This window comes from Mandrillus leucophaeus, unplaced genomic scaffold (assembly GCF_000951045.1).
Source record: "Mandrillus leucophaeus isolate KB7577 unplaced genomic scaffold, Mleu.le_1.0 Scaffold420, whole genome shotgun sequence".
Classification (NCBI taxonomy): Eukaryota; Metazoa; Chordata; class Mammalia; order Primates; family Cercopithecidae; genus Mandrillus; species Mandrillus leucophaeus.
This window is the reverse complement of record NW_012104477.1, coordinates 1,893,526-1,919,249: the sequence shown is the minus strand read 5'-3', so window position 1 is coordinate 1,919,249 and position 25,724 is coordinate 1,893,526. Positions and strand designations below refer to the sequence as shown.

The window sequence follows — 25,724 nt, the reverse complement described above, 5'->3', positions numbered from 1 at the left end:
ACCACATCCCAACCCACTTTCTCAGGGCTCAGGATGGTTGGACACAACACCTGCTTCCTGATCTGCATCCTCCCCTGGAATGCTGTAAGAGCTGGTCACATTGCAATCCCTACTTCTGCATCAATCAAAGAGGGTATGGGCAGGGGGTAGCATTTTATTCTAGTCCAGCTCCAGGCTGTTATCCAAATGCCAACTCCCTGCCCCCAAAAGGTGCCACCTTAATCTCAGGGCCACTGTGGAATCTGAGGATACCCTGGCTCTTGGAAGATGACCAATAACTGCTGTTCCCTCCCAAGAAACTCATGCTTAACTCTGTCTGGGTGAGCCCTCACCGTGGAGGCAGACACATGATGATGGAAACACAACACAAGCTGGTGGCAAGCCAGGCAAGCTCCCCCACCCTTGGCAGCACAAAACATGGAGTCACAGAAAACCACAGATGAGAGGCTCAGCCTGGTGCATCAGTCAAAATGCTGAAGAGAGCTTCAGTTGAAAGAAAATAAAGCAAAATGACTTGCGGGAAGCCTGGGGCGGTCAGGAGAGCAACTGGTTAAGCAAGTGATGAAGTCGGCACCGAGCCAGAAGCAATGGAATGACCCCGCTTGGAGACACGGATCAGATCATCTTACGCTTCTCCTGGGCCGACAGCCCCGTGCTGACTTCTTCAGCACTTTGTAAAGCACGTTGATCAAAGGTTCATTATTTTTAATCTGTTCCAAACAAAAAGGCAAATACAACAAAACGTAACAGGTGAGACATCAAATGACACTTGAAGCAGCCAGAATTTGGGGAACTGGCAAAGGGACAACTTTAAGGATGCTGTGTGCTGTGCAATTCAAACAACCAGGTCTGAATCTTGGTGATGCTACTTCCATGGGACTGTGGATGCTACTTGCATGGGCCACGGGACCTTCCCAGACTGCAGCTCTCTCCTTTTTATAAAATGTTATATGCTGTCTGAAGGGACCTTTGCACAGGCTGGTTTATGTGGGAGTGCCGATTTCAGTGTTCATTTCCTTCCTGGTTCTGCTGGAGAAGGCAAGGAGAAACATCATAGAAGGGAACTTGTTTCTTCTTTTGTCCTCCCTCATCACATTCTGTAAGATACTAGTTTAGGGTTGTGCCATGCATTCATCTCACCCCCACCCAACCTTAAGTTCCACCAGAACTGTGATGCATCTACATGATTATGTCTTACCCATGGTTCCAAATGCTTACAGCTCCTTTTTGGGAACACTGTCCTCATTATCTAGAACAGCAGGAATCACTGGGGGGGCTTTAAAAAATACCGATGCCTGAGTTCCACCCCAAGAGATTCCGATATAATTGGTCTGGGATGGGGCCTGGGCATTGGGATTCTTAAACACTCTCCTGGGTGATTCTAATGTGCAGCCAGGATTGAGAATCACTGCCCTAAAACAGGGGTTCTCAAACTTAAGCGTGCATCAGAATCAGCTGGAGGGCAAATACACAGATTTTCTGGGCCCCATCCCTGGAGGTTCTTGTGGTGCAGATCTGGGGTGGGACCCAAGATTCTACATTTTTAATGAATTCCCAGATATTGTTGACACTTTTGGTCTGAGGATCCCATGTTGAGAGCCACTACTTCAAAACAGTGTTTCTCGATACTGGATGTGCATTAGAAACACCTAAGGAGTTTTTTTGTTTTAATTAAAGAGTAATACCTGAATATTACCAATTAAATCACAGTCCCTCGGGGGTAGGACCCAGACATTTATATTCATTTTAAAAACTCCCCAACAGTTCTCATTCATAGCCAGGGTTAGTAATTTCTTCTCCAGAACAATAGACCTCAAACCCTAGTGTGCACAAGAATCACCCCAGAGCTTGATAAAAATGCAGAATTCTGGGCAGCAGAGTGTCCAATTCGAGAGAACCCTCCAGGTCTGTGTTTTTATCAAGCCCCCAGGTGATTCTGAAGTATATGGCATCCCTAATCACAACTTTAAAAACTGTCCCAGAAGCTGATTTTGGAAACAGACCCTGAACAGAGAAGTCCTGATCTCAGGTTCAAACAGTCATAAAGAGTCCAGAGTCCAATAGCCCTGGAGCCACTGATGGTACATCCCTCACCAAAGACAAAAGCCTTTTTGGGGCTGACTGCAACCTTTTCTATCTACAAAGGCTTCACATGAGTGGCAGCAGGTACCCTCATCTTCCTGGCTGTGCTTCACAGAAGCATAAAGACAACTTAAATTGTCAACAACAGTGAACCCCACACCCCACCCCTCTGACTCAGCTAGGGTATAGGGTTCTGAAGAGCAAAACTTCAATGCCAGGAATACAATTCAACGAACACGACTTTAGGGTAGGCAAAGTGTGTGATGCATGGAAGAAAGAAGGCAGGTATGAGGTCAGTTGCTGGGTTCAAGTCCCAGCAGTGTAACTGCAGAAGTTACTTCTCTGACACCTAGGTTCCTGGTTATAGAAAAGGGATAATAATTCATATTGCTCTGATCGTGTGCAGCTCTTAGGTAGTAAAATACAGCAAGGATGCAACTTGCCTCTCTCTATCCCATCAAATATATTTCTTGGCATAACAATCCAAGCTCAGCTCCATAAAAACATAAGGCCTTTGGGTACATAGTGGTAGAGCAGCATTTTAAGAGAGGATGTGGGGCAAGGTGATAAAGGGCTCTAGGGTGAGAGCTGCACCCAAATACTGATACCCACTAACTGCTGTGTAGGCTTGGGAAACTCATTAGCTTTTCAGAGTTACAGTTCATTAAAAGATGATACCACCACTTCCCTTACAGGGCCAATTTGGAGGTAAAATAACTTAATAGAAGTAAAATGCAGTGACTGACACACATTATAACCCCCTATTGTTATTAAGCTTCTGTTGGAGTCGACACGCAGGGACTCCTAGTTCTGCTGTGCCATTCTGTGGCTCAGTTTCTCCCTCTGTAATCCCACATAGCTCAAATTCTATGATCCTGAAATAAAACAAACCTGAGGCCAAGCATCACTCCAGGACCAACTGTAAGTTTCCACTGTCACATACAAACAGGAACCAGAAGGCAGCTATTTCCTACGGCTCCTGCTCAGGCACATTTAGTTCTCTCTGACCCCGTGCACTAAACACTCTGGTATATCTGTGTTTTATACTCACCTGTGGTGCTGGCATGCTAGGCCTCTCCCATAGGCCCAGGTGCACTATGGATGCTCTACAGGTATGTCTGAGTGGACCGTTGGGCCCTGGGTCAGGGGTGACAAGAAATGGGCAGGCAGCTGCTGACTGACTGTCAGGGAGGCTGAGGAACGGGGATGTGGTGCTGCGCAGGGAAGGTGGAGGCCGGGGGCTGGTGGATCTCTCTCCATAGGCATGGTGGGAACAACCCTGCCCATCCCCACAGGCTGCAGGAGGACGGGCTAGGCTGCCACATTTGGTCCACACAGCTATGCTTGAGCACTGTGAATCCTGAGGAATTACTACCATACTTAGAGCAGTCCCTAAAGCTCTGTGTGACCTGATTATCATATGAGTTAGAAAACCTCCTGGCCTTGAGAGAAAGCTCCTTGTTCTCCTCACATGCTAAAGCCAGGTCTTTTTGCTCATGGCACCCACCTTCTTTCCTAAAGCCTAGGATAGAGTCAAAAGCCTGCATGACCTAGCGCCACCTCCCTCTGCTGCCCTGGGCACAACCACTGTGCCCTGGCTCTCCTTGGCTCTCACTGTTCCTTCCCTTTAAATCTCAACCAACCCCAGCCCCCCTGGCTCTTCAAGGCTTCAAACACATGCCACCTCCTCCCAGAAGCCTCTCCAGTGTTGTAACCCACAGAGATTCTCACCATCTCAGCTCTGAGAACCAGGCCAAACAGATCTTTGCCTAGTCATTGTAGAGGAGTCTGTTATTTGGGGATAATTTCTTTCACCAACCCAAGACTATCTGGAAGTATCTCAAGACCAGACAGACTCAATTTTTCTTCTGCATCTCCCCATGTCATCTGCATACACAGCAAGTGTTCAACAGACACAGAATTGCACTGGCTGATTTCTGATCAAAGGCCCTGATCTCCTTTCATTATGGGGAGACCCCCTTTCCGTCTTCTTCCTTCAGACCTGACGTTCATACGCCTGCTTCTATGAGGCTGGATGAAGATCCCCGAATTAAAAATATCCCAAGCCAGGTACACTGGAGACTGTAGGGAGGCATGCCACCCCTCGTGGCAGTCGCCTGAGTGTCCCATGGCCCCTCACCCACCTTTTCAGACCCACAGCTAACTAAAGGTCACATTCCTCCAGTCTATTTCACGGCTTAGGCGTAAGAAGTGCTTTCACAGTGGGAGCTTTCAGAGAACTGTGGGAAGGGAACAATAGGGCTCTCTTCCAGGCAGAATGCCTTTTGCCTTCTCTACAGGAGTTTTCTCGGCTCTCTCTGTGCTGAGAAAGCTAATTTAGAGCCTGAAGCCTTATCACCTACAGGGAGGGACCCAGCCTTCTTCTCCTAAACTGAGATGGGAGACTACTGGTGAGCCTCAAAGCCATGCGATTCCATGTGGAGCCTGCTCCCCTAGCAACAGAACCAAAGAACCCACCATACCACTTGTGGCTGAAAACCCACATTAGTGAAGCAAACATACACCCCTGCCCCCACTGGAGACTCTGAAGAAGCAACTGGTTGCTTTTGGAGGGACCTTTTGGTTCTGACCAAAAGAAGGAAGAGATCAAGGTCTCGCGCCTTCATTCTGTAAGCCAGGGACCTCACACCAAAATTCACAAGAAACTGAAAAAAGGCAGAGTATGAGTCTGTAAGAAATAAAATTCTTCTGATTCAAGATGGGAGACATCTTGATTTAGAATTCAGATTGGGTAAGACCTGTCTGGCCTTTGGCTTTGGGCTTGGCTCCAGTGAGGTGGCACTCTTGGAAAGGTGAGTATGCGAGGAAGGCAGGAACCCTGATATCACTCACCTTTAGATCCAGGTACTCCAGGTCTTTCTTCAGCTGGAGGTAGGTGTCATCAGCCTTCAAATGAAGCAGAGAGGGAAAAACACAGTTACGAACACCAAGAGTTTCCATACCTGGAGGTTTCCCATGTGCATTATTTGTATGGTGCAGTTTTCGGAACAAGGAACCACAGCAGACCAACACATCAGGGGCCACAGAGGAAGCACAAACGTCTTGGTGCAGCTGAGAGCCCTCTTTCAGCAAGGCGGACCTTGCAGGTCACTGTGGGGAAAGTCAGCTTGTCCCCCACTGGCTCGGGGAAGTTTGGCAGGGAGGATCCTACCCCAGGGCTAGGGCAGCTGAGGCAGTGTTGTGCTCCCAAGATAGACCTGGGAGGTCCACCCGGAGAAGCACATGCCACACCTGATCTACAGCACATCAGTCATCATTGCTCCAAATCCATCCATCAAACCTTTGGTCTGGATCACTTCACATGCATGAAGATGAAGCTCATTGGTGTGGGCAGATGCCAAGAAGAGGCAGGGAGATGGCCTGGGTGACCCAGGAGGTCCCAATATGACCTTGGTTTCCAGAATAACCGCGAGCAACTGATGGAAATTTCCTGCAAGTTTGGTTATTTTTGCTCAGCATGGAGCCAGTGTAGCCACATCAGGAGCTACTTGAGACAGGTGCAAGGTCAGACCCATCTGTTTGTGGCATCTCTGACAATCTATCAAGTTCTTCAGTATAATTACCAGAAACAGTGAAAATAAGAAAAAGACTCTGTGATTTCCTAAAACGTATGCTTTCCCGTGTAGCAGATCACAGAAGCTAACCGTGAGGCAGAGGAGCTGTGAAAGCTCAAGAAAAATAATCCAGGCACCATCTTCTCAGCAGATTAAGAGGGTCCCAGCCAAGCAAGCCAGAGCTGGGGCAGGTGGCCTTTGCTTACAGCTCTGAGGTAAGACAGTCACACAGAAAAACCACACAAAGAGTTGAGGCAGTGCCCTTAAGCATGGGAATGCCTGGGGGACAACTGTCAGGAGCACTAGTGGCTTGCAAGGTCTTGTGTCCCTAAACTAATCCCTTACCCATCCATTCTTCTCAAACAGCTCAGTACCTACACACTTGCTACAGAAGTGAGACAGAGCAGAAGGTTATTCAAGATCACTTAGATTCACAACCGATGATAGTTTTTGCACTGACATTCATTTTTCTGAATACAATTCCTAAATCTCTCATAACTCACTAAAACAGAACAAGGAAGGAAGGTAACAGTCCTGTCACCCTCCTCATCTGTCCCCTGCCTACCTCTGTACAGCCTGGAGGACCAGCCTCATTGGCTGAACCTATTCCTGCCTGAGGACAACCCCAGGGAGGAATCCTTTTCTTTAATCTTTCTGCTCAAGATACCCGGGAGGGCAGCCCCCTAGCCAGTTCTTGAGAAGTTTGCTTGCAAAGTCCAATGTTTTTGCAACAGTTTAGAACATTGTGTCATGCAGGTCTTGGATTTTGGCTGCAGCCTGCATGCTTCTAGCTGAGGGATCCTGAGCAAGTCACTTCCCCTTCTGGTTCCACTTGCCTTGTGTGTGGTCCTGACTCCTCTCCTACCTAACCTCTTCCAGCTTACTGTGAGGCTTAGCAGGATATGAGATGAGAAGATGCTCTGTGAGGCAGCAGGGCACCGTCCAGATAAGAGAGGGCACCCTGCATCTCCCTCCAGGCTGACGCATACGTCCTTTCCACATCCCAAGGAGTGGCCACAGGGGCAACAAGGCTGTCAGCCAGCATAGCCCTTTGAACGTGACCACACATCAGCCTGGCAGTCACTACTTACAGCCAGAGAAGCGACAGTTTAGGACCCCTACACCACATGCAGCCCCCCTCCCCAGTGCCAGCAGGGTAGGCTCGGCCTCCACCACCACAGAGTATCTGGCAGTAGCATCCAGAAGCAAACAGGCAGCGAACAAGGGAGAGGCAGACAGCAGAGACAGACCAGAGCATGGGCACGAGCGAACACGAGCCAGCATGTCACTCCCTGCCCCCAGCCCTGAGAGAAGCCCACCAGTGCTGACCTGGCAGGTGGGAAAGGTCAGCTGGTGCTGCAGTAACTGGCCGATGGCGAAATTTCGCACACTGGCTAACTTGGCCTGGTGCCGCCTTAACCGGGTGAGAAGCAACGAGAGCTCCTCCAGCTGCAGGTGTGTAGACACAGCACAAGGAAGTTAGCACCACAGGAGCATGCTGCTAGAATTACGCTCTTCACCCTGGTGTCAGTGCCAGGACAGCACTGATGTGACACCATTAAGCAATTACTGCGTTAATTCTGTCATTAGGACAAATAAAAGCACTGGCAGTAAAAGGGCTTCAGGAAGTTGTTTTTTCAGGAAAGCAACAACCAACAGTGCAACCTCACCCAGACCCAAGCTTTTTTTTTTCCTTCTGCTCTGAGACAGTCTTGCTCTGTCACTCAGACTGGAGTGCAGCAGCGTGAGCATGATTTTGGCTCACTGCAAACTCCACCTCCTGAGTTCTCGTATCTCAGCCTTTCGAATACCTGGGATCACAGGAGTATACCAACACACCCAGCTAATTTTTGTATTTTTAGTAGAGACAGGGTTTCGCCATGTTTGCTAGGCTGGTCTTGAACTCCTGGCCTCAAGTGATCCACCCATCTCGGTCTCCCAAAGTGCTAGGATTGCAGGTATGAACCACCATGCCTGGTCTCAGACTCAAGCTTTGAAGATAGAGTTAACTAATTAATTAATCAAAGATCAGGGAAGAGAGGAGAGGCACTACCTGCGGAAAAAGGTGAGTAGCTGGAAAACATTTATGGCAAAATTCAGCTTGAAAGAGGAGATAAGCCTAACATTCCCCTACATTCCCCCACAAGCTCTTCCCCTTCATTGGGGACCCAGTGACAGCCAGGTGACCCTAAGCAAGTCATTCGACTTCTCTGAGTCTCAGTTTCCTCATCTCTAAAATGGGAGTTGATAGCTGCCCTCTGGACTGCATTGTACTGACTCAGAGGAAGGAAAACGTTGATGAGATAGGGCATTGCAGGCTGTGTCTTGTCATTCACCTTACCGATTTTCCATGTAAACTGGGAGCACTGACAGTGTGGGTCATGTAACCCATGGAGGGCATGGAGCGTCGGTCCACGTGAGACGAGTTCTGCAAGCGGGAAGACAAGAAGTCACACTGGAGCCCAAACCTCTGCCACCCACTCCCAGGGCAGCCCGCCCCATGCCACGTGGGTCCCCTCTGAGCCCCAGACTCCTCATCTATGAAATGAGCACACGTATCTTACTCTTACAGTTAGAACACTAAACGGTGAAAGCCCTTGGAAAGTGAAAACTTAAGCTGGGTTGTTATAAATAGTTTAACTGACTGGACACATGTCTTTTCCTGCCTTTCAAGCTGCAAGGAAGCTGACTTGTAGTTGTGTGATCCCCTGCAAGTTACTTTGTCTCTCCGCGCCTCAGAGTTCTCATCTTTGAAATGGGCATAAACATAGCACCTACCTCACAGGGTTGTGGTGAGAATTTAAAGCAAAGCCTTTGGGAACTGTGCCTGGCATCTATTATTAAAATGTACTACCTAAGTATTAGCTATCATTATTATCCCAAATTACTCAAATTTGTGTTCAAACCAGGCAAGGCTCCTGGCACCCTCAGGCTGACCCAGCAGCCTGGCAGAGCTTCCTGAGCCTCACCTTGACAGCGTAGCCCCGTGCCTTCCTTGGAGAATCCCCCAGTGAGATGTCCACACTCCTCCTCTGGTCCGGTGGCTTCACTGTGACTCGCTCTGCTGGCGTGTGTGGCCGCCGGGGTGGGAAGACCCTTGGGGGTCCCGGGGGAGGGATGTCCGAGGGAGATGGAGGCACAGAGATGGAGCGGGGCACCTCTAGCATGCTCCTGCTCCGGCCCTGGTCGGTGAACTCTGGGGAGCCGAGGCAGATAGGTGCCGTGGGGCTGCCGTGCCGGAACTGCTGGCGCTGCTGCCACTCGTAGAGCTGCCACACGGTGCCATCCCGGTGCGCCCGGCGCTCTTCACTCGACATCTTCAGGTGGCTGGCTCGGTCCTGCGCGTACTTGTAGTCACTTGGCAGGTTTCGGGGAGGTGGCGAGGAGCCCCCCGAGGGGTGTCGGGTGCTCCTGGGAAGAGTCTGGTAGTTTTCTGGGAAGGACAGGGATTGGCCAGGACCCTGGCGAGGAAGCGTCTGGTCCAAGGGAAGACTGAGAAGAAAGGGTAAGAACACGTCAGGCCACCAAGTGAGGGTTCTGCCAGGATTTGGGGAATATACCTAAGTAAACCCACAAAGCTGGGCACGTGGGAGAGTCTGTGAGAATCCCAAAAGAATGATCAAGGCTGACATCCAGGACTTCAGTCACTTCCCCTTTTTGCAGACAACTCCAAAACCATTTTTCTCTGTCAACTTCCTCTGCCAGGACAACTTGGCTACCCCATGCCCATCAATTGGAGTGCAATGTGATTAAACCTGGCTTTTCCTTCTCTCTCCACTGCCAGCAGTCAGCTCTTTCCACGGCTGTGCATATTTATAGAAATTCACAATTCTCCAGGTTACCAAGATTTTCTCTCTGCTTGGTATCCTTAGCACCAAGTTCTGGAGGTTCATAAAGGAAGTAGCTGGCATCAGTTCTCTTTTTCCTGGACTATTCTAGACCAGATACTGATTAATTATCTCCCTCCAGATAACTTTGAGATGCTCCTAACTGGTTTCTACTTTGTCCACAGTCAAGTGCTCTGATCAAATCAGTTCCCTATTTCAAAAATTTCCATGGCTCCTTGTCACTTGTGAAATAAAGTCTAAACTCCTCAGCCTGGTACTCACAGCTCGCTAGCAGCTGACCTCAACCCACCTTGCAGGCCTGCTGTTTTCTCACTGCTCTTCCTACCAGGGCCACACCAAATGCCTAGGGCCCAAAACTGAAGGAAGTACTCCATCTCAGGGTCACCCCTGCACGTGCTGGTGCCTGACAGTCAGCCCCACCCTAGTCCTGGCCCAGCCTCCTCCACACCTGAGCAATATCTTGCAGTGGAAAAAGGAAAGGTAGGAGTCTAACCTGGGTTTGAAGCCGAGCTTTACACTTGCTGGCTTTGTGACCCTAGGCAGCTTACCTGACTCTGAACTTCCATTTCCTTACTTGTAACATGAGGACAGTATTACCTGCCTCATAAGGCTCTTCTGAGGAATCAATGAGACAGGTTAGGAAATGCAATCTCCATGTCTGATACACAGAAGGTCCTTCACTAACGTGTGTACCCTTCCTGTCCCTCCTTACTCTTATAACACTGTTCTTCCCTCCCCCTACCTGGATGGTCTCCCCTTGCTCTATTTACCCAAGTCTTACTCAGTCTCCAGGATGCTGGCCCATGCCTTTCCCACGTGGACCTTCTGCAGTGCCACAGCCCTCAGTGATCCAGCTCTGTTTGACCTAGTTATCACACTGCCTGTAACTTTTCCAAGGTCCTATATTGATGTGATCTTTTCATACTTGCAAGACATGTTTTCCCAGGCCAAGGTGAAAATTCTTGAAAGACAGGAACTGTGTTTCAGACCATGGTATTGTCCACAGTCTAAGAAAGTCCTGTGCATAATTAGCCCTTCAATAAACACTCCAGCACACAAAGCTGGATATGATTTCAAAAACTACCACCAACTAGGCATCTTATTTTCTTTCTTTTTTGAGACAGATTCTTGCTCTTTTGCCCAGGTTGGAGTGCAGTGGTGCAATCTCTGCTCACTGCAACCTCCACCTCCCGGGTTTAAGGGATTCTCCTGCCTCAGCCTCCTGAGTAGCTGGGACTACAGGTGTGCACCACTATGCCTGGCTAATTTTTGTATTTTTAGTGAAAGCAGGGTTTCACCATGTTGGCCAGGCTGGTCTTGAACTCCTGACCTCAAGAGATCTGCCTGCCTCAGCCTACCAAAGTGCTGGGATTACAGGCATGAGCTACCGTGCCCAGCCTCCACTTTATTTTCTGAGAAGGAAAAAAAATTAAGCAAGGGACGAAGTATGGAATTTTACTAAGCCTGAGAGGCAGCATGGTGTTGTAAAAAGAAAACAAGTTTTATAGTCAGACAGGCTTGAGGTCAATTCTGACTCCGCCTTCACCTATCAATTTTATCTAACATTTATTTGGTGCTGACATTGTGCCAGACATTGTTCCAAGCCAACACTACTCAAAGTGTGGCCTGTGTGCCACCAGCATCAGCACCACCTGGGGACTTGTTTAAAATGCAGGTTAATGAAATAAGCCAGGCATAGAAAGACAAATACTGTGTATGACCTCACTTATATGTGGGATCTAAAAAGGTCAAACTCATAGAAGAACAAAGTAGAGAGGTGGTTACCAGAGGTTTGGGAGGGATAAGAGAGATGGAAGAGGAGCTGTTGGTCCAAGGGTGCAAAGTTTCAGTTAGGAGGAGTAAGTTCTGGTGACCTACAGCACAGGCATAGTGACAATGGTTAATAATAATGTATATTTCAAAATTACTAAAAGTAGATTTTAAATGTTCTTATCACCAAAAAGAATAAGCAGATAAGGTGATGAATATGTCAATTGGTTTGATGTAATCATTTCACAATGTATACATATATTAAAACACCACATCTATCCCATACATATAATTATTATTTGTCAATTAAAAATAAGATATATTTTTTAAATGCTTGTTATCAGCCCCACCTCAGACCTACCTAATCAGGGGATGGCGCCCAGGCATCAGTGTCTTAACAAGCCCTCCAGGAGATTCTAGTGCTCTGTAAAGTTTGAGAAACTGTTCTAATTGTTTTAAAACTCAACTCATTTATTCACTTTAGCTATATGACTTCAGGCAAGTATCATCCAAGCCCTCTAAGTCTCACTTTCCTTATTACAAAATGGGGATAGTAAGAACCACTTTGAAAATTGCTGTGAGGATTTGAAATAGTTGTCATTCAAATAAAGCTATCTTTGCCATTGCAGGAGATAACTTTAAGATCTCTTCAACCTACTTGTCGCGCCTGCCAAGTGAGTCAGCCTGTCACTAGGTGGCAGGGTTTGCTATTGATTTCCCAAAGTTAGACACGAATGTGCCTCTGAGACGGGGCAGTGCCTGAATCCTCAAAACAGAGGTGGTAGCGGTGGCGGAAACCAGGCTGGAGGCTTCCTCTGGGGAGTTCGGGATTTGACTAACCATTGTTCATTCTGTCAGAAGCAAAATGCAAACTATGCAAAGCATTTCAGAGCTGTGCTCCCACCCATACGCCCTTCCCGGCTGGCTCTGCAGCTCACTCCCTTGCCTGCCTACAGTGCCTGGAAGGTCAGAGTCCACCCTCACCTCTCCACTGCCCCGCTAGCAGCACCCCAAATCCCCGAGCTCATCCTCTAAGCTGTACCCTCCATTTACACATAGTCTGCCATTTCGGAGTGACCCCAAGGTACCGGTACAATGGTGAGCCCTGGCTCCAGGGGCCAAAACAAGGTAACTGACTATGGAGGAGGAACACAGGAGGAGGTGGTACTGTGGTTGAGGTATACACCCCATGGGAGCAAGTGGGAGCTTCCAGAGTAGCTTTGCCCCTAACAGCAGATCCATTTGCTGGCCCCCCAACCTCCGGTCTTACCCAAAAACTGGGCTCAAGGTCTCCTCACACCATGCTCTGTAGCCACAGGGCCTCCCTGTCACTGAACAGGCACTAAACAAGATATTCTGATACAGCCACTACAGAAATGGTCATGTGGAAATGCAGTATCATTTTTTACGACCAATTATTATACTTTACTCAGCAGATGTTCTTCAACCTAACTTCCAATCACACAGGACTCCCACTTTCTACTCTGTTCTATACTGTAGTGTTTGAATCTCCTGATCCTAACTCTATTCCCCACCCCAACCTTTCTATTTTACAAGTATGCATTACGTTAAACACTGGGAGGTCAGGGTGGGAAAATGAAAGCCTAAAATTTCAAAACAAGCTCTTAAAATACAGTAAGATTCTAGGAGTATGTCAGTCTGTCTCCCACAAACCATATTCTAAAAAAGTTTAATGATGTGAAATATGTATCTCCCATTAGAAATAATTCCCTGTTGGTTTAAAGCCAAAAATACAGGATCATATTGCAGTTCAAATAACCCTCCTCCCAATGTCTTAATGTGCTCAGTCTAATGAGATTAGCAGTCTTGATGATATGCAAAACAGAGATATCTATCTCATATATTTTCAAATGGAAAATGGAGGAGGTTCCTTTATTCAGCAGCCAGATCTATTATGACTTACTGTAAGAGACTACAAATATATCTTTAAGAAAAAAAATACCTGGGACTATAAGAGGCAGGCCTTTTAAAATACAAGAGAATGATCAGAGACGGAGACACTTTGCTCACTTAAAGATTGACAGCATTTTCTGTTCTATCTTCTGTCTTCAGTTCTTCACTTTTATTCACTTTCTAGCCCATTGAGATCTGCTTCCCCTACTAGAATGAAATTCCTCTCACTGTGTGCTCAGTGACCTCCAAAGCCAATGAGCTGTTCTCCTCTACAGACCTGATGTCTCTCTGCCCCTTAGATAAGAATGGCTCAAATCCCCATCTTGCATCCCAGGGAAAGTCCTGTGCCCTCCCCACCCACCTCTTACTTCCCTGTAAACTTCTCATTCTTTAGGTCTCTGATGCACACCCCACTCCCAGCTCTCAAATTCAGGCCATTATGTGTAGTAGAATAACATGGTTTACAGGCTACTGGAGCAGTTATGTAGAGACATTTCATAACTGACAACTTATCACTGCATATCAGTCACCCAGCTTTTGACAGTTTTTTCTGTGCCCCTGCCATGAAGGATTTCTCACTGGCCATGCTGTCTTACTGATTTCAATGCCTCCTTTTACTCTGCCTCCTGAGCTAACTTTGACACTGTAGCTCTATTAAGGATGGCAATTCAGGTTTGCCCATCTAAGCCCCTCAAGCAGCTCAGTGGAAAAAGGGTTTCTGCTACCGAGCAAAAGACCCGCCATGTTCTGGACTTTCCTTCAGGGGTGCTCAGCCTCCTTGAAAGGTACTACGTCTCAAGTATCTGCTTTTGGTAGCAAAAAAAAAAAAAACAAAAAAACAAAAAAAAGGAAAGGCAGCACCACAGCCAGGTGGAAGTCCTTACCTGCAGCACCGTGCACTGCTGCCTGGCCTCCTTCCAACTGAAACTCTCCCCCACAGAACCTCCAGTTTTCCTCCCCCATCTTCTCCTCATCTCCTTCAAGTGACTTAGTTTTTGCCTGACCCTTAGGCTAGGGGTCCTCAGTGTTCTGTTGTTGGCCCTCTGCGACTGTGCTCTCTCAGTTGAGGATTCTTAGTCCCGGCTGCCCATTAGATCACTGTGGGAGGAGGGACAGGGGAAAATGTGCTTCCTAAAAACCTTATGTCCAGGCTGCAACCCAGACCAATGGAGTCAGATTTCTGCTCAGGGGACTAAGGCCTCACCGAATGTTGAAACTCTCTAGGTGATTCCAATGTGCAGCCTAGCAACAGTTTCTTGACTGTGGACATGCACTAGAATCACCTAGGGAGTTGTATGTATGTATTATTTATTTATTATTTATTTTTTGGAGAGAGGTTTTTGCTCTATCACCCAGGCTGGAGTGCAGTGGTACAGTCATAACTCATTGCAGCCTTGAACTCATGGGCTCAAGTGATCATCCTGCCTTAGCCTCCCAAGAAGCTGGGACCACAGGTGCATGCCACCACATCTAGGTAACTTAAAAAATAAAAAAAAATTTTTTTGGTAGAGATGGTGTCTTGCTATGTTGCCCAGGTTGGTTTCAAACTTCTGGACTCAAGCGATCCTACCACCTCAGCCTCCCAAAGTGCTGGGATTATAGGCATCAACCAGCACACCTGGCCAACCTAAGGAGCTTTGAAAACATACTGATGGCTTGACCTCACCCCAGACCAACTATATCAAAATCTCTGGGGTTGGGTCTCAAATGATCAAACCATGCAGATAGGATTAAGAAACATGGCTCTAAGCATTCCACCCTGGTTAATCTCAACTACTGCCAGGGCATTAGTTACCATCTCTAAGGCAATGACTCTAGAATCCCTCTACACCCTGTACCCACATTCCCTATAGCCTCCTGGTCATTTCTACCTGGACACTCCAAAAGGACCACATTCCTCATCAAGCTCATGTCTCTTACCTATGCTTATATCTGCTGCACAGCACCATATCTACCTATTAACCAAGCCAAACCTGAATGCTAACTCCACTCCACCCATGTCCAGAACTCTAACTCCCTACTTACATGTCCAAAATGGAAATCCTGATTTCTCCCAACTTGTTCCTTCCTTATCCTTCCCCATCTCAGTAACCACCCAGTTGCTCAAGTCAAAATTCTCTAGATCTGTTTATTGTAGCATTATTCACAATAGCCAAGATTTGGAATCAACCTAAGTGTCCATCAGCAGATGAATGGATAAGCAAAATGTGGTACTTATACTCAATGGAGTACTGTTCAGCCATAAAAAAGAATGAAATCCTGTCATTTGCAACAACATAGATGGAACTCGGGGACATTATGTTAAGTGAAATAAGCCAGGCACAGAAAGACAAACTTTGCATGTTCTCACTCATTTGTGGGAGCTAAAAATTAAAACAATTGAACTCATGGAGATAGAGAGTAGAATGATGGTTACCAGAGGCTGGGAAGGGTAGTGGGCAGGGGGGAGTAGGGATGCTTAATGGGTACAAAAATATAGTTAGATAAAATCAGTAAGAGCTAGTATTTGATAGCATAACAGGATGATTATAGTCAACAACAATTTATTGTACATTTAAAAATAACTAAAAAGGGGTCAGGTGCAGTGGGTCATGCCTATAATCTCAGCACTTTGGGAGGCCAAGATGGGAGGATTGCTGGAAGCCAGAAGTTCCAATCCAGCCTGGTCAACGTAGCAAGATTACATCTTTATTTTAATTTAAAAAATAAAAAATAACTAAAAGGGTACAATTGAAATGTTTATAACACAAAGAAATGATAAATGCCCGAGGTGATGGACACCCCAGTTACCCTGTTTTGATTATTACATATTGCATGCCTGTATCAAAAGATCTCATATACCCATAAATACATGTACCTACTATGTATCCACAAAAATTAAATAAAGTTTTCAAAATTCTAGACATCATCCTTATTGTTTCCCTTATCCTGCATTCGAATTCACTTATAACCTTTGCAGTTTCAACCTCCAAAATGTATCTCAAATTGGTTTATTCATCCTATTTCCATTGTCACCCTCATGGACTACTGCAATAGCCTCCTTCCTAGGCTCTTACCTTCTTTGTGAAATATTCATCAGATCACATCACTTACCTGCTTAAAACCTTCCAGTGGTTCCCTATTGCTTTTTCAAATAAAATTCAAATGCCTTACTTTGGAGAATGAGGACCTACATTACATTACCCCTGCCAACTTTCCAACCTCGCTCAGCGGTAAGGTCATCTTACAACCACCTACCAGGGTGCTACTTAGGCCAGCACCAAGAAGAGCAGCTTCCCTTCCCTGTGTCCTCAGACAGTAGCTTTCTGTTTTATTAATAAGATACAAAATGTGAACAAACAGAATTGACACCTGGTCATTCCCAGTTGGGAATGGGAAGGTGTCTTAGCTACAGCACAACAGGCCTTCTCTTCTGGTCTGCTCCACAACAATGTCTATCAGTTACTTAGGAAGGCTCCATTGTGATTTTTCCACCATCCACTCTCACAACTGCCCAGCTGGACCAGATTAAAGAGGCTACAGCAACCTACATATGAACAACACACCCACATACTTGAAAACAGGACTAGACTATTCCCCTAGGAGCACTGACCACCTCCAGAATCCACAGGTAGAAAGCTTGGGCCTGGCCAACAGGGAGAAGGAAGTGTGACCTTTCAGAGCATGTTATCAGGCCTGTGGCAGACTTGGTCTGGATGCTGGCACATCCACTGCAATCCCTGGGGAGCTCTCTGAATGCACATTGGCTTTGCTATCTCCTCTCTTGTCAGTGATTTGTTTAGAAGCCTGAAAATAGTGAGCGAAATCTGTCACGTCTTTCATAATGAAGACAAAGCACAGTGGCTTCTGGGGACAACAGGGAAGCTAGTGACCCTGAATTCTTCACATTCAGAAATGTGTCCTAATTAATCTGAAATTATAATAAAATACAGACAGTGCTTGGCAAATAGCAAGATATGCATGCCTTCTAAATAATTAAAATCTTCTTTAAGGAATGTATCTGATAAAGCCCAATGTCAACAGTGCCTACGCACTTCTGTATGTGCCTGGAATTAAAAATGAATCTCTATTTACTCTAGTTTCTATAAACATTTCTTGGATGTAGAGAAGTAGCAGCAAAAGAGGAGATTGGTTATCATTTACATGCTGAATGTCTCAAGGCATTCTCTGAGGAGTAGAAAAGACTCTGGTGTAATCGCGTGGGGGCCTTGGAGGCTCACAGACCCAGGACTGAACTCTGGCCTTACCACCTGTGTGCTGTGGGCAGGTTCCTTGACTTCTCCAAGCCTCAGTTTCTGTCAAGGAATATCACCCTTTCTTGCAGGGTTGTTACAGGGATTTACATAGGTAATGGCGGTAAAGAGTTTAAGGCCGCCCTTACACAGCAAGTGCTCGCTAATGGACAGCTATTGCCACTACATTATTGCACTCATTATAAGCAGTGATCCTGAGTCTATTACTCACCTCCTGCTGTCCCCCTTCTGGGCCCTTGCCCAGTGCTCCACCTGGGCCAGATTGCTCTTCCTTTGGCTGTGTTTTTCAGGGTTGGTCCTGGGAGGAAAGGCCCGCTGGTACCCGCCAGTCCCATTCTGTTCTCCTGGGCCATATGAGGCAGGCAACATTCCATTCTTCTCTGCCCGTTGGGGCTGTGCCTGCTGGCCTCTTGGGCCACTGGGTAAATCCATAAACAAGGCATCCTCCTCGGCCGGCGAGTATGGAGACCTGGCCTTGCTCCGGTCCCGCTTGCCCTCCAGCGGGTCCCTCTGGGAACGGTACTGCTCTCCCTCCTGCTCCTGTCTCTCGAAGTTGACAGTGTCATCATGGCCACGATGAGAACAATCTCTCGTATGTCCGGGTCCCACCCGGCCACATTCGTGACAGGACTCTGTGTGGTTGGCCTGGGGGACAGCCTGCCGCTCCACCTTCTCCATGTCCCTGCAATGACAGCAGCACATTCAGTTTGCTCCACAGCCAAGACTCCATGATGAAATGCACTGTACACTCAATCACCTGAGGCCTTTGCACAGGTTATTCCCTCTGCCCAGAACACCTTTCATGCTCATGTCCTCACTCTGCCTAACTTCTGCTCCTTTGGGGATCTGGCTTAAACAACACCTCCTCCAGGAAGCCGCCCTGACATAAACTTCCAATTTAGAATAGGATCTTATGCTGATCCCACTGTCACACTAATCGCACTGGACCGTAACTGTGTTTATTCATCTAGCTCCCAAATAAACCATGAGTTCTTTTTGGCCAGAGGCCCATCTGGCTGATCATCATATGCCCAGAACTTCTACACAATGACTGGTATAAAATAGGCACTCCGTAACAACTACTGCAAGAGAGAATGAATAAATTATACATGTGACATTCACATGAAGACCACTCCTGTGCTCCCATTCTACTCTGTGCTACTGATCTTGCCTTTTCCTTTTGCGATTTATCCGTTTGTCTGTCTGGGGCTTAAATGGAAAGCTCCTGAGCTCAGGATCCCTTCCACTGGTCTCTAGCACAGCCCAAAGTACAAATGATAGCATAATTAACACTCTTCAAAGATGGTGAATAGAGAATGGGCACAGCAACCTCTTTATGTGAACAGCAACCTGTTTCTATCTTATCAGGGAACAGTTCAAACAGAAACAACTCTCATGTCTATCTACAACAATTCTGTGAAGTATTATTAGTCAGATTTTAACAATAAGGAAACTGAGGCACAGAGAAGATCAATTGTTTGCCCAAGATCAAACAGCTGGAACAGAGTGGAGCCTGGGCTTAAACCCAGGTAGACTCCAGAGCCCATGTGTGGTAGGCTTTGCTCTACTGCCTCTCCACATGTGTCCGTGCAAACCTGGAAGCTATAAAAGAGAATGGGGTGGGGTGATAGGTCAGGGTGTGAACTGAGGCTACAGGAGGAGCTTTGGGACATGGTGGAGGGCTCCTCTTTCATGGTCCATCTCCCCTGGTAAGCTGCTCTTCTCTCTGCCTCCTTGGGGCAGGGTCCTAGTTGTCTGCATCCTGATCACCTGGCACCAGGGATACAATAGTGGCTCCACAAGCTTCGCAGAATTTAGATTAGGGAGGCAAGAGAACTTGTTCCAGCTCAGCTCAGATGGACTAGAAAAATTACCAAAGACCTTTACTTAGATGGGGCAGCTGGTTTAGCTATACTCCTTGGTTTAAAAAAAAAAAAAAAACGTCCTGGCCTTAAGATCTACCACTCAAAATGGGGCCAAGCCAGAGGGATTTTCTTCTCCACATGAGAGTACATAATAGAAATGCTACTGCATTTATATCTTGGTGGCCACACCCCAGGTGTCTTTGCAACAACTTCAGAACCTCAGCTACCAATAATCAACACAGATTCAGGGCAGAATCAACTCACCCTGAGAGCCAGAGCTAGTTAGAATGTCAATATAATGTGAAAATACAATCCTCCACATGGGGTCTGCTTTTCACTGTGTGTGGGTCTGTTGCCTTTAACTTAGGCAGGGTGATAAGGTTTGGCTGTGTCCTCACCCAAATCTCATCTTGAACTGTAGTTCCCATAATCCCCATGTGTCGTGGGAAGGATCTGGTGGTAGGAAATTGAATCATGAGGGAGGTTACCCTCATGCTGTTTTCCTGACAGTGAGCACGTTCTCATGAGATCTGATGGTTTTAGAAGCAGCTTTTCTCTTTTTGCTTGGCACTTCTTCCTGCCATCATGCAAAGAAGGACATGTTTGCTTTCCCTTCCACCATGATTGTAAGTTTCTTGAGGCCTCCACAGCCACGTGGAACTGTGAGTCAATAAACCTCTTTCCTTTATAAATTATCCATTCTTGGGCAGTTCTTCATAGCAGTGTGAGAATGGACTAATATACAGGGAGAACTGAGAAAAGCAATCACTCTTCTTGCTGTTCATGTACCAATGTCTTTTCCATGGAAACCCCAAGCTTTGTGGAAAAAAATAATGCATCTTTGGAACTCCTTTTATCCAACAGAGGACTTCTTTCCTCTCCAACCTCCACACTGTATCCACTGCCCTTCTGATAACAGCATTTCAATTTTCATTTGGGGATCACTTTCTTCTACCCTCAGTCCAGGTGGTTCAGGTGCTGCTGACTCCCTGTCCAGCTGAGGGTCCACAGTCTCAGTGACTGGTTCAGGAGTTGACTACTCCAGGCCAATCAGAGTCAGCCCTGGAACTTGGGTTGGAGCTGCTGCAATTGTGTGGGAAGGCACCGCTTAAAAATGAAGTTAACACAAAGGAAAGCAGGTGGAGAAACATAGAATCCTAAAAACTTGGCTTAAGCTCCTACATCTAACCATATGTAAACCAGATATCTCTTTGGATTTTTTAGTTGTTAATAAATAAATTCCTTCTTCTTCTTCTTTTTTTTAACAGCATCTTGCTCTCTCACTCAGGCTGCAGTGCAGTGGCATGATCATGGCTCACTGTAGCCTTGATCTGCTGGGCTCAAGTGATCCTCCCACCTCAGCCTCCTGAGTAGCTGAGACTACAGGTGCATGCCACCATGCTATGCTAATTAAAAAAAAAAAAAAATTTGTAGAGACTGGGTCTCGCTATGTTGCCCAGGCTGGTCTCAAACTCCTGGGTTCAAGTGATCCACCTGCCTCAGCCCCCCAAAGTTTTAAGATTACAAGCATGAGCCACCCTGCCGGGCCTAAATTCCCTTTTTCAGTTGTTAGTTTGAGTTTGGTTTCTGCTACTTATACTGGAAGGGGTCCTGCCTATTAAATCATTTTACAATGACATATTGAGATACTGATGAGTGAGGGCCCATCCATTGTTAACATTCAGTGGCTCTATAAATTCCAGTAGGAGGAAAATATGGGAAATATTCAGGAGCCCATACTTAAAGAAAAAGTAATTCAGCTGGGTGTGGTGGCATGCCAAGGAAGGTGAATCACCTGAGGTCAGGGGTTCGAGACCAGCCTGACCAACATGGTGAAACCCCAACTCTACCAAAAATACAAAAATTAGCTGGGCATGGTGGTGTGTACCTGTAGTCCCAGCTACTCAGGAGGTTGAGGCAGGAGAATTGCTTGAACCTGGGAGGCAGAGGTTGCCGTGAGCTGAGATGACACCACTGCACTCCAGCCTAGGTGAGAGAGCAAGACACCACCTCAAAAAAGAAAAAGTAATTCTTACTGTAAGCTTATAAAGGGACAACTCTGTTCCACAATGTACAAAGGACAGTTTTTTTCTCTTTTTTCTTTTTTTCACACGATGGGTTTTAGCTTTGTCTTTCCTTTCTCCCTTTAATCCTCCATAACTAGATTAGTGTAACCTGAACCAACAGTCCTCGAGTTGCCTAAGTTGGCCATTATCTTCTTTTTCTTTTTTTGATACAGGGTCTCACTATGTCACCAAGGCTGGAATGCACTAGCGTGAACAGAGCTCACCACAGCCTCAACCTCCGAGGATCAAGTGATCCTTCCACCTCTGACTCCTGCGTAACTGGTACCACGGGCTCCTGCCACCACGTCTGGCTAATTTTTAGTTTTTTTTTTTTTCTTTTGTAGAGACAAGGCCTTTCTTGTTGCCCGGGCTGGTCTCGAAATCCTGAGCTCAAGCAATCCTCCCAACTCAGCCTCCAGAAGTGCTGGGATTACAGGCATGAACCACTATGCCAGGCCTATCTTCTTTATTATTTCTTACATCCAGGAAACCACCCACAGAGGATGTGCTGAGGCTACTTCAGAGATGATGAAGGCTCTGGCTGCCCTCTGGATCACACTCTGGCTAAGTTGCTGAAGCTTTAGAATCTGGCATGCTGCTTTGGTTACACTTGCTCTGATATTTCTAAGTGGTTATTCCAATTGTGATACCCAGGTAATTGTATCTCCTTGTTATTCACACCCCAAAGATAAAGAGCACCTTGTCATAAGAGCCAGATAGTGAAACAAATATGCCACCTATGGGTATGATATTAGAATTGAGAGGAAATGAAGGATTCTTCAACTCTGGAACCCAAAGATTGTGGGCACAATGTCTCAGCCCAACCAATAGTAACATGGATTTTTCTTCCTTCCCTAACCAATCACCATGTATTTACCGAGCACCTATACAGACCCCATTGGGACAGGCACCTGGGAGTATAAGAAAGTAGTACAGAAAATAGCCTTTGCCTTCAAAGCCAGACAACCCTGAAGCCCAATTTAATTATGGTAACCACATTGAATACTGTTCCCATAAACACCTGACCCTCAAATCATGGAGTCTGTTAGTCTTCTCTAACCTTGGAGCTAATTTAACCATAAGTCTTAGTCCTTACTATGACTGTACATGAGTATATACACTCCCATATATGCCAGTGCTTCCTGGAAATAAATTTGACAGAGGATGATAAATCATTTTCTTTAGATTAATACCAGCATTTATTGCAAAACAAAGCTTTAGAGGGCGGCTAAGCGAATGGTAGTTAGTTTGCCACTGGGCAGTTTTCTAGCCCTGAAGACTTTGGGGTTATGAACAGTTCCTTATTCCCACAGCTCCCGGGACTTACATAAGATGCGCCTTTGTGCACAAAATGTTCATGCTCTGGATGCAGGTAAGAAAGGTGAAAGTAATATTCCCTACTCCCCCATCTTACCGGACCTAAACATTTAACTTACTAAGTTATGGAATTTAAGGTCAAAAAAGTTTTTTGGTATTCTCCCTGTCTCTTTGCATTCCCAACAATTTAACACATGACTTCTCAAGTCAGGACACTTGTCACAAAACAGATCTGCAATGCTCGATTTAGCACAATGATGGGAAAGAATGAAGCACCCCTCGGCTGTCAATGACTGTATTACTCAGGCAGCTTGGCCATGCAGAGCATAGATGTTTAGCTAAGACAACACAAGCCTTTCCAGATGGGCTGCTGTTCCCGTGCAGGTCATGCCATGATCATGAACATCTGAAACCAGTCACTGTTCAAGAACACAGGAAATTCCTGACACTCAGTGATCATTTTGGCCATATGTGTCACTTTTTGAAAATAACAGCGGGCACAGATTTTAGAACCAGTTGGACCTAGATTCAAGAACTGGTTCCACCACACATAAACTGTGTGACCTTGGGCAAGTGACATCTCTAGTCTCAAGTTCCCCATCTGTAAAATGGGATAACAGTGTCTCCTTGGGCTGTTGTGAGGATTAATGGAGACAATGCAGAGAAACAGCATAGCACAGTGTCTGGCACACAGTATGCCCTCAAATACAAATGTCTTTACTACCCAACAGGTATTCCCTCCTCCTCTGCCCCAATTTTTTCAAAGTGGCAATGTACACTGCAAAACACTTACATTTCCCAACCTCCCTTGTAGCTGAAGATGATCATATAACATAGCTTTGGCCAATAAGATATAAGCATAAATAGCTAGGTGGGGTCCTCCAGGAAAGTCTTTATAAGAAGGCAAGCTTAGCTAACCCCTCTCTTCTTCTGCCTGGGATTTAGACTTCGCTGAACTGCAACATGATAAAAATAAGGATGCCAGTCATATGCTAAAAGCTGGGTAGAAGGAGATAAAGAGCCCATGTCCCTGATTGCATGACAGTGCCACTGTACCAATCTACTGACTACCCCTGGATTCCTGTTATGGGAGAAAACTAAAACCCAATTTGATTATGCCACCCTAAATTGGGTTGTTCTATTTCTAGCAACCAGACATGACCCCTAACTGTTATAAGGGGCTACTCTTACCATTGACTGGGGTTGGGCCCCAGCATTTCTAGCATATCACAGAATACTATTTGTCTGTTTAGAGCAAATTCTTATTTTCCCTTCCAAGTGGGAAGAGCACATACCTCAGACTGGTGATACTTCTCTCTTATTTCTTTTCTTCACAAGAACTTGAATGTTAACAGATCTTACCAAGCAACTGTGCACTGAGTATTTTATTCTGCCTCCAAATCATTTAACTCATCAGGCAATGAGGAATAATATTTCCCTCTATCTTAATGCTAAATGCGCACACACCCCACACACATTCAATCTCATTCAAATACTGAGATGGGAAGAGGAATGACAGCTTGTAGGGGCTTGATAGAACCTTAGTCCTGATGACCGACATAGCCTTTCTGTTGTAATCCCACTCAAAGGATCCCTCCCAACTCACCTCACCTAAATGACTAAACTAGGAGCCCAAGAACAAGAACCCAGGCCACTGAGTATCTTGGAGAGTTGGATTTGAGCCAGGCCAGATGATGAAGTCCTGCCATGGGAAAGCAGCTCAGCCTGTGTTAACAGATCCTGAGTCCTGAACACTGATCTGCAGTCTCAGGAATAGGGTGGGCTCAAAAGCCAGAACCCACTCTGGGCATAATCAATAGACTTGTACATAAGACTGAAGAGAAAGGAGCCCAAAGTATGCAGAGCACCCTAAGGCAGGCTCGCGCTTTTGAATGAGTTCCTAGCATTTGAGAAATGGAGAAGGGAGTTAGTTTCTTCTTTACCCCAGAGTTAAATAGGGCAGCCCCCTTGGGATGGAGGGAGAATAGCCTGCTACTTTTCATGCTGTGCTCTGCCTAAATTAACAAGAGGGCTTGACAGCTTTGATGACACCCTCCACAATCCTTCAGGCCTCCCTCCCACAGAGAAGAGCAAGGCTGCAGAATAAATGAAACAACCAGAATGCTAGGCTGAGGTTGCCTCCTGCCTCAGTAGAGCAGCTATTGGCAAAGTCCCTTTTAAAGCTGTAGGGATTGACAAACCAGATGAAGAAAAGGAAAAAGCTACTCCAGGCCTGCCAGCCCTCCTCACTTTGTTCATTCCTGCCTGGAGAATCCTTCTCTGTTTCTTCTACCTGGGTAAGCCATGCCACCAGTCACAGCTCAACCTGAGCCACCCTGAAGCTCTAGCACACACCATGCTTACTCACTTTCCATCTCCCCAGGGAAACCAGCAGTCACGGTCTGGGAGATACACTTTTTTAATGGCCAGGGCTTGGTTATTGCTACCATATGCTAGGTCCTACTGTGTGCTAGGAATCTGTTACGGACAACCTGTAATCCCTGTAACAATTCTGCAAGGTCGGGACTGAGCCCAGAGAGGCTGAGGGCACACACAACTACTGGATTACCTATAATAAATGGACTCTAATAAAGGACAGGAATCTGGCAGCGGCAGCCATCACTGACTGAGCACTTACTGAATGCAAAACTCTGAGCTAAGCACTTTACTACCTCTTCTTATCATCACACAAACCCATAGTGCTAGAGACATTTTCCTTTCATGAAAGGTAATAAAAGTGGCCAGGCATGGTGACTCACATCTGTAATCCCAGTACTTTCGGAGGTCAAGGTAGGTGGATCACCTGAGCTCAGGAGTTCAAGACCAGCCTGGCCAACATGGCGAAACCTCATTTCTATTAAAAATACAAAACATATTAGCCAGGCGTGGTGGCAGGCGTCTGTAGTCCCAGCCACTCAGGAAACTGAGGCAGGAGAATTGTTTGAATCTGGGAGGTGGAGGTTGCAGTGAGCTGAGATCGTGCCATTGCACTCCAGTCTGCGTGACAAAGCCAAACTCCCTCTCATTAAAAAAA

The 25,724-nt window shown here is 46.4% G+C and overlaps 1 protein-coding gene across 1 annotated transcript in view; it reads right to left on the bottom strand.

The window, feature by feature from the left end:
* PLEKHA7 (pleckstrin homology domain containing, family A member 7) overlaps nucleotides 1-25,724 on the bottom strand; it is a 148,587-nt gene that overhangs the window by 33,664 nt on the left and 89,199 nt on the right. Inside the window, exons 8-11 of the mRNA XM_011992955.1 lie at nucleotides 17,654-18,124; nucleotides 8,627-9,149; nucleotides 7,999-8,085; nucleotides 4,936-4,989 (exon numbers count right to left, since the gene is read on the bottom strand). Of these exons, the coding sequence (XP_011848345.1) occupies nucleotides 4,936-4,989; nucleotides 7,999-8,085; nucleotides 8,627-9,149; nucleotides 17,654-18,124 (1,135 nt within the window). The remainder of the gene's footprint in view (nucleotides 1-4,935; nucleotides 4,990-7,998; nucleotides 8,086-8,626; nucleotides 9,150-17,653; nucleotides 18,125-25,724) is intronic.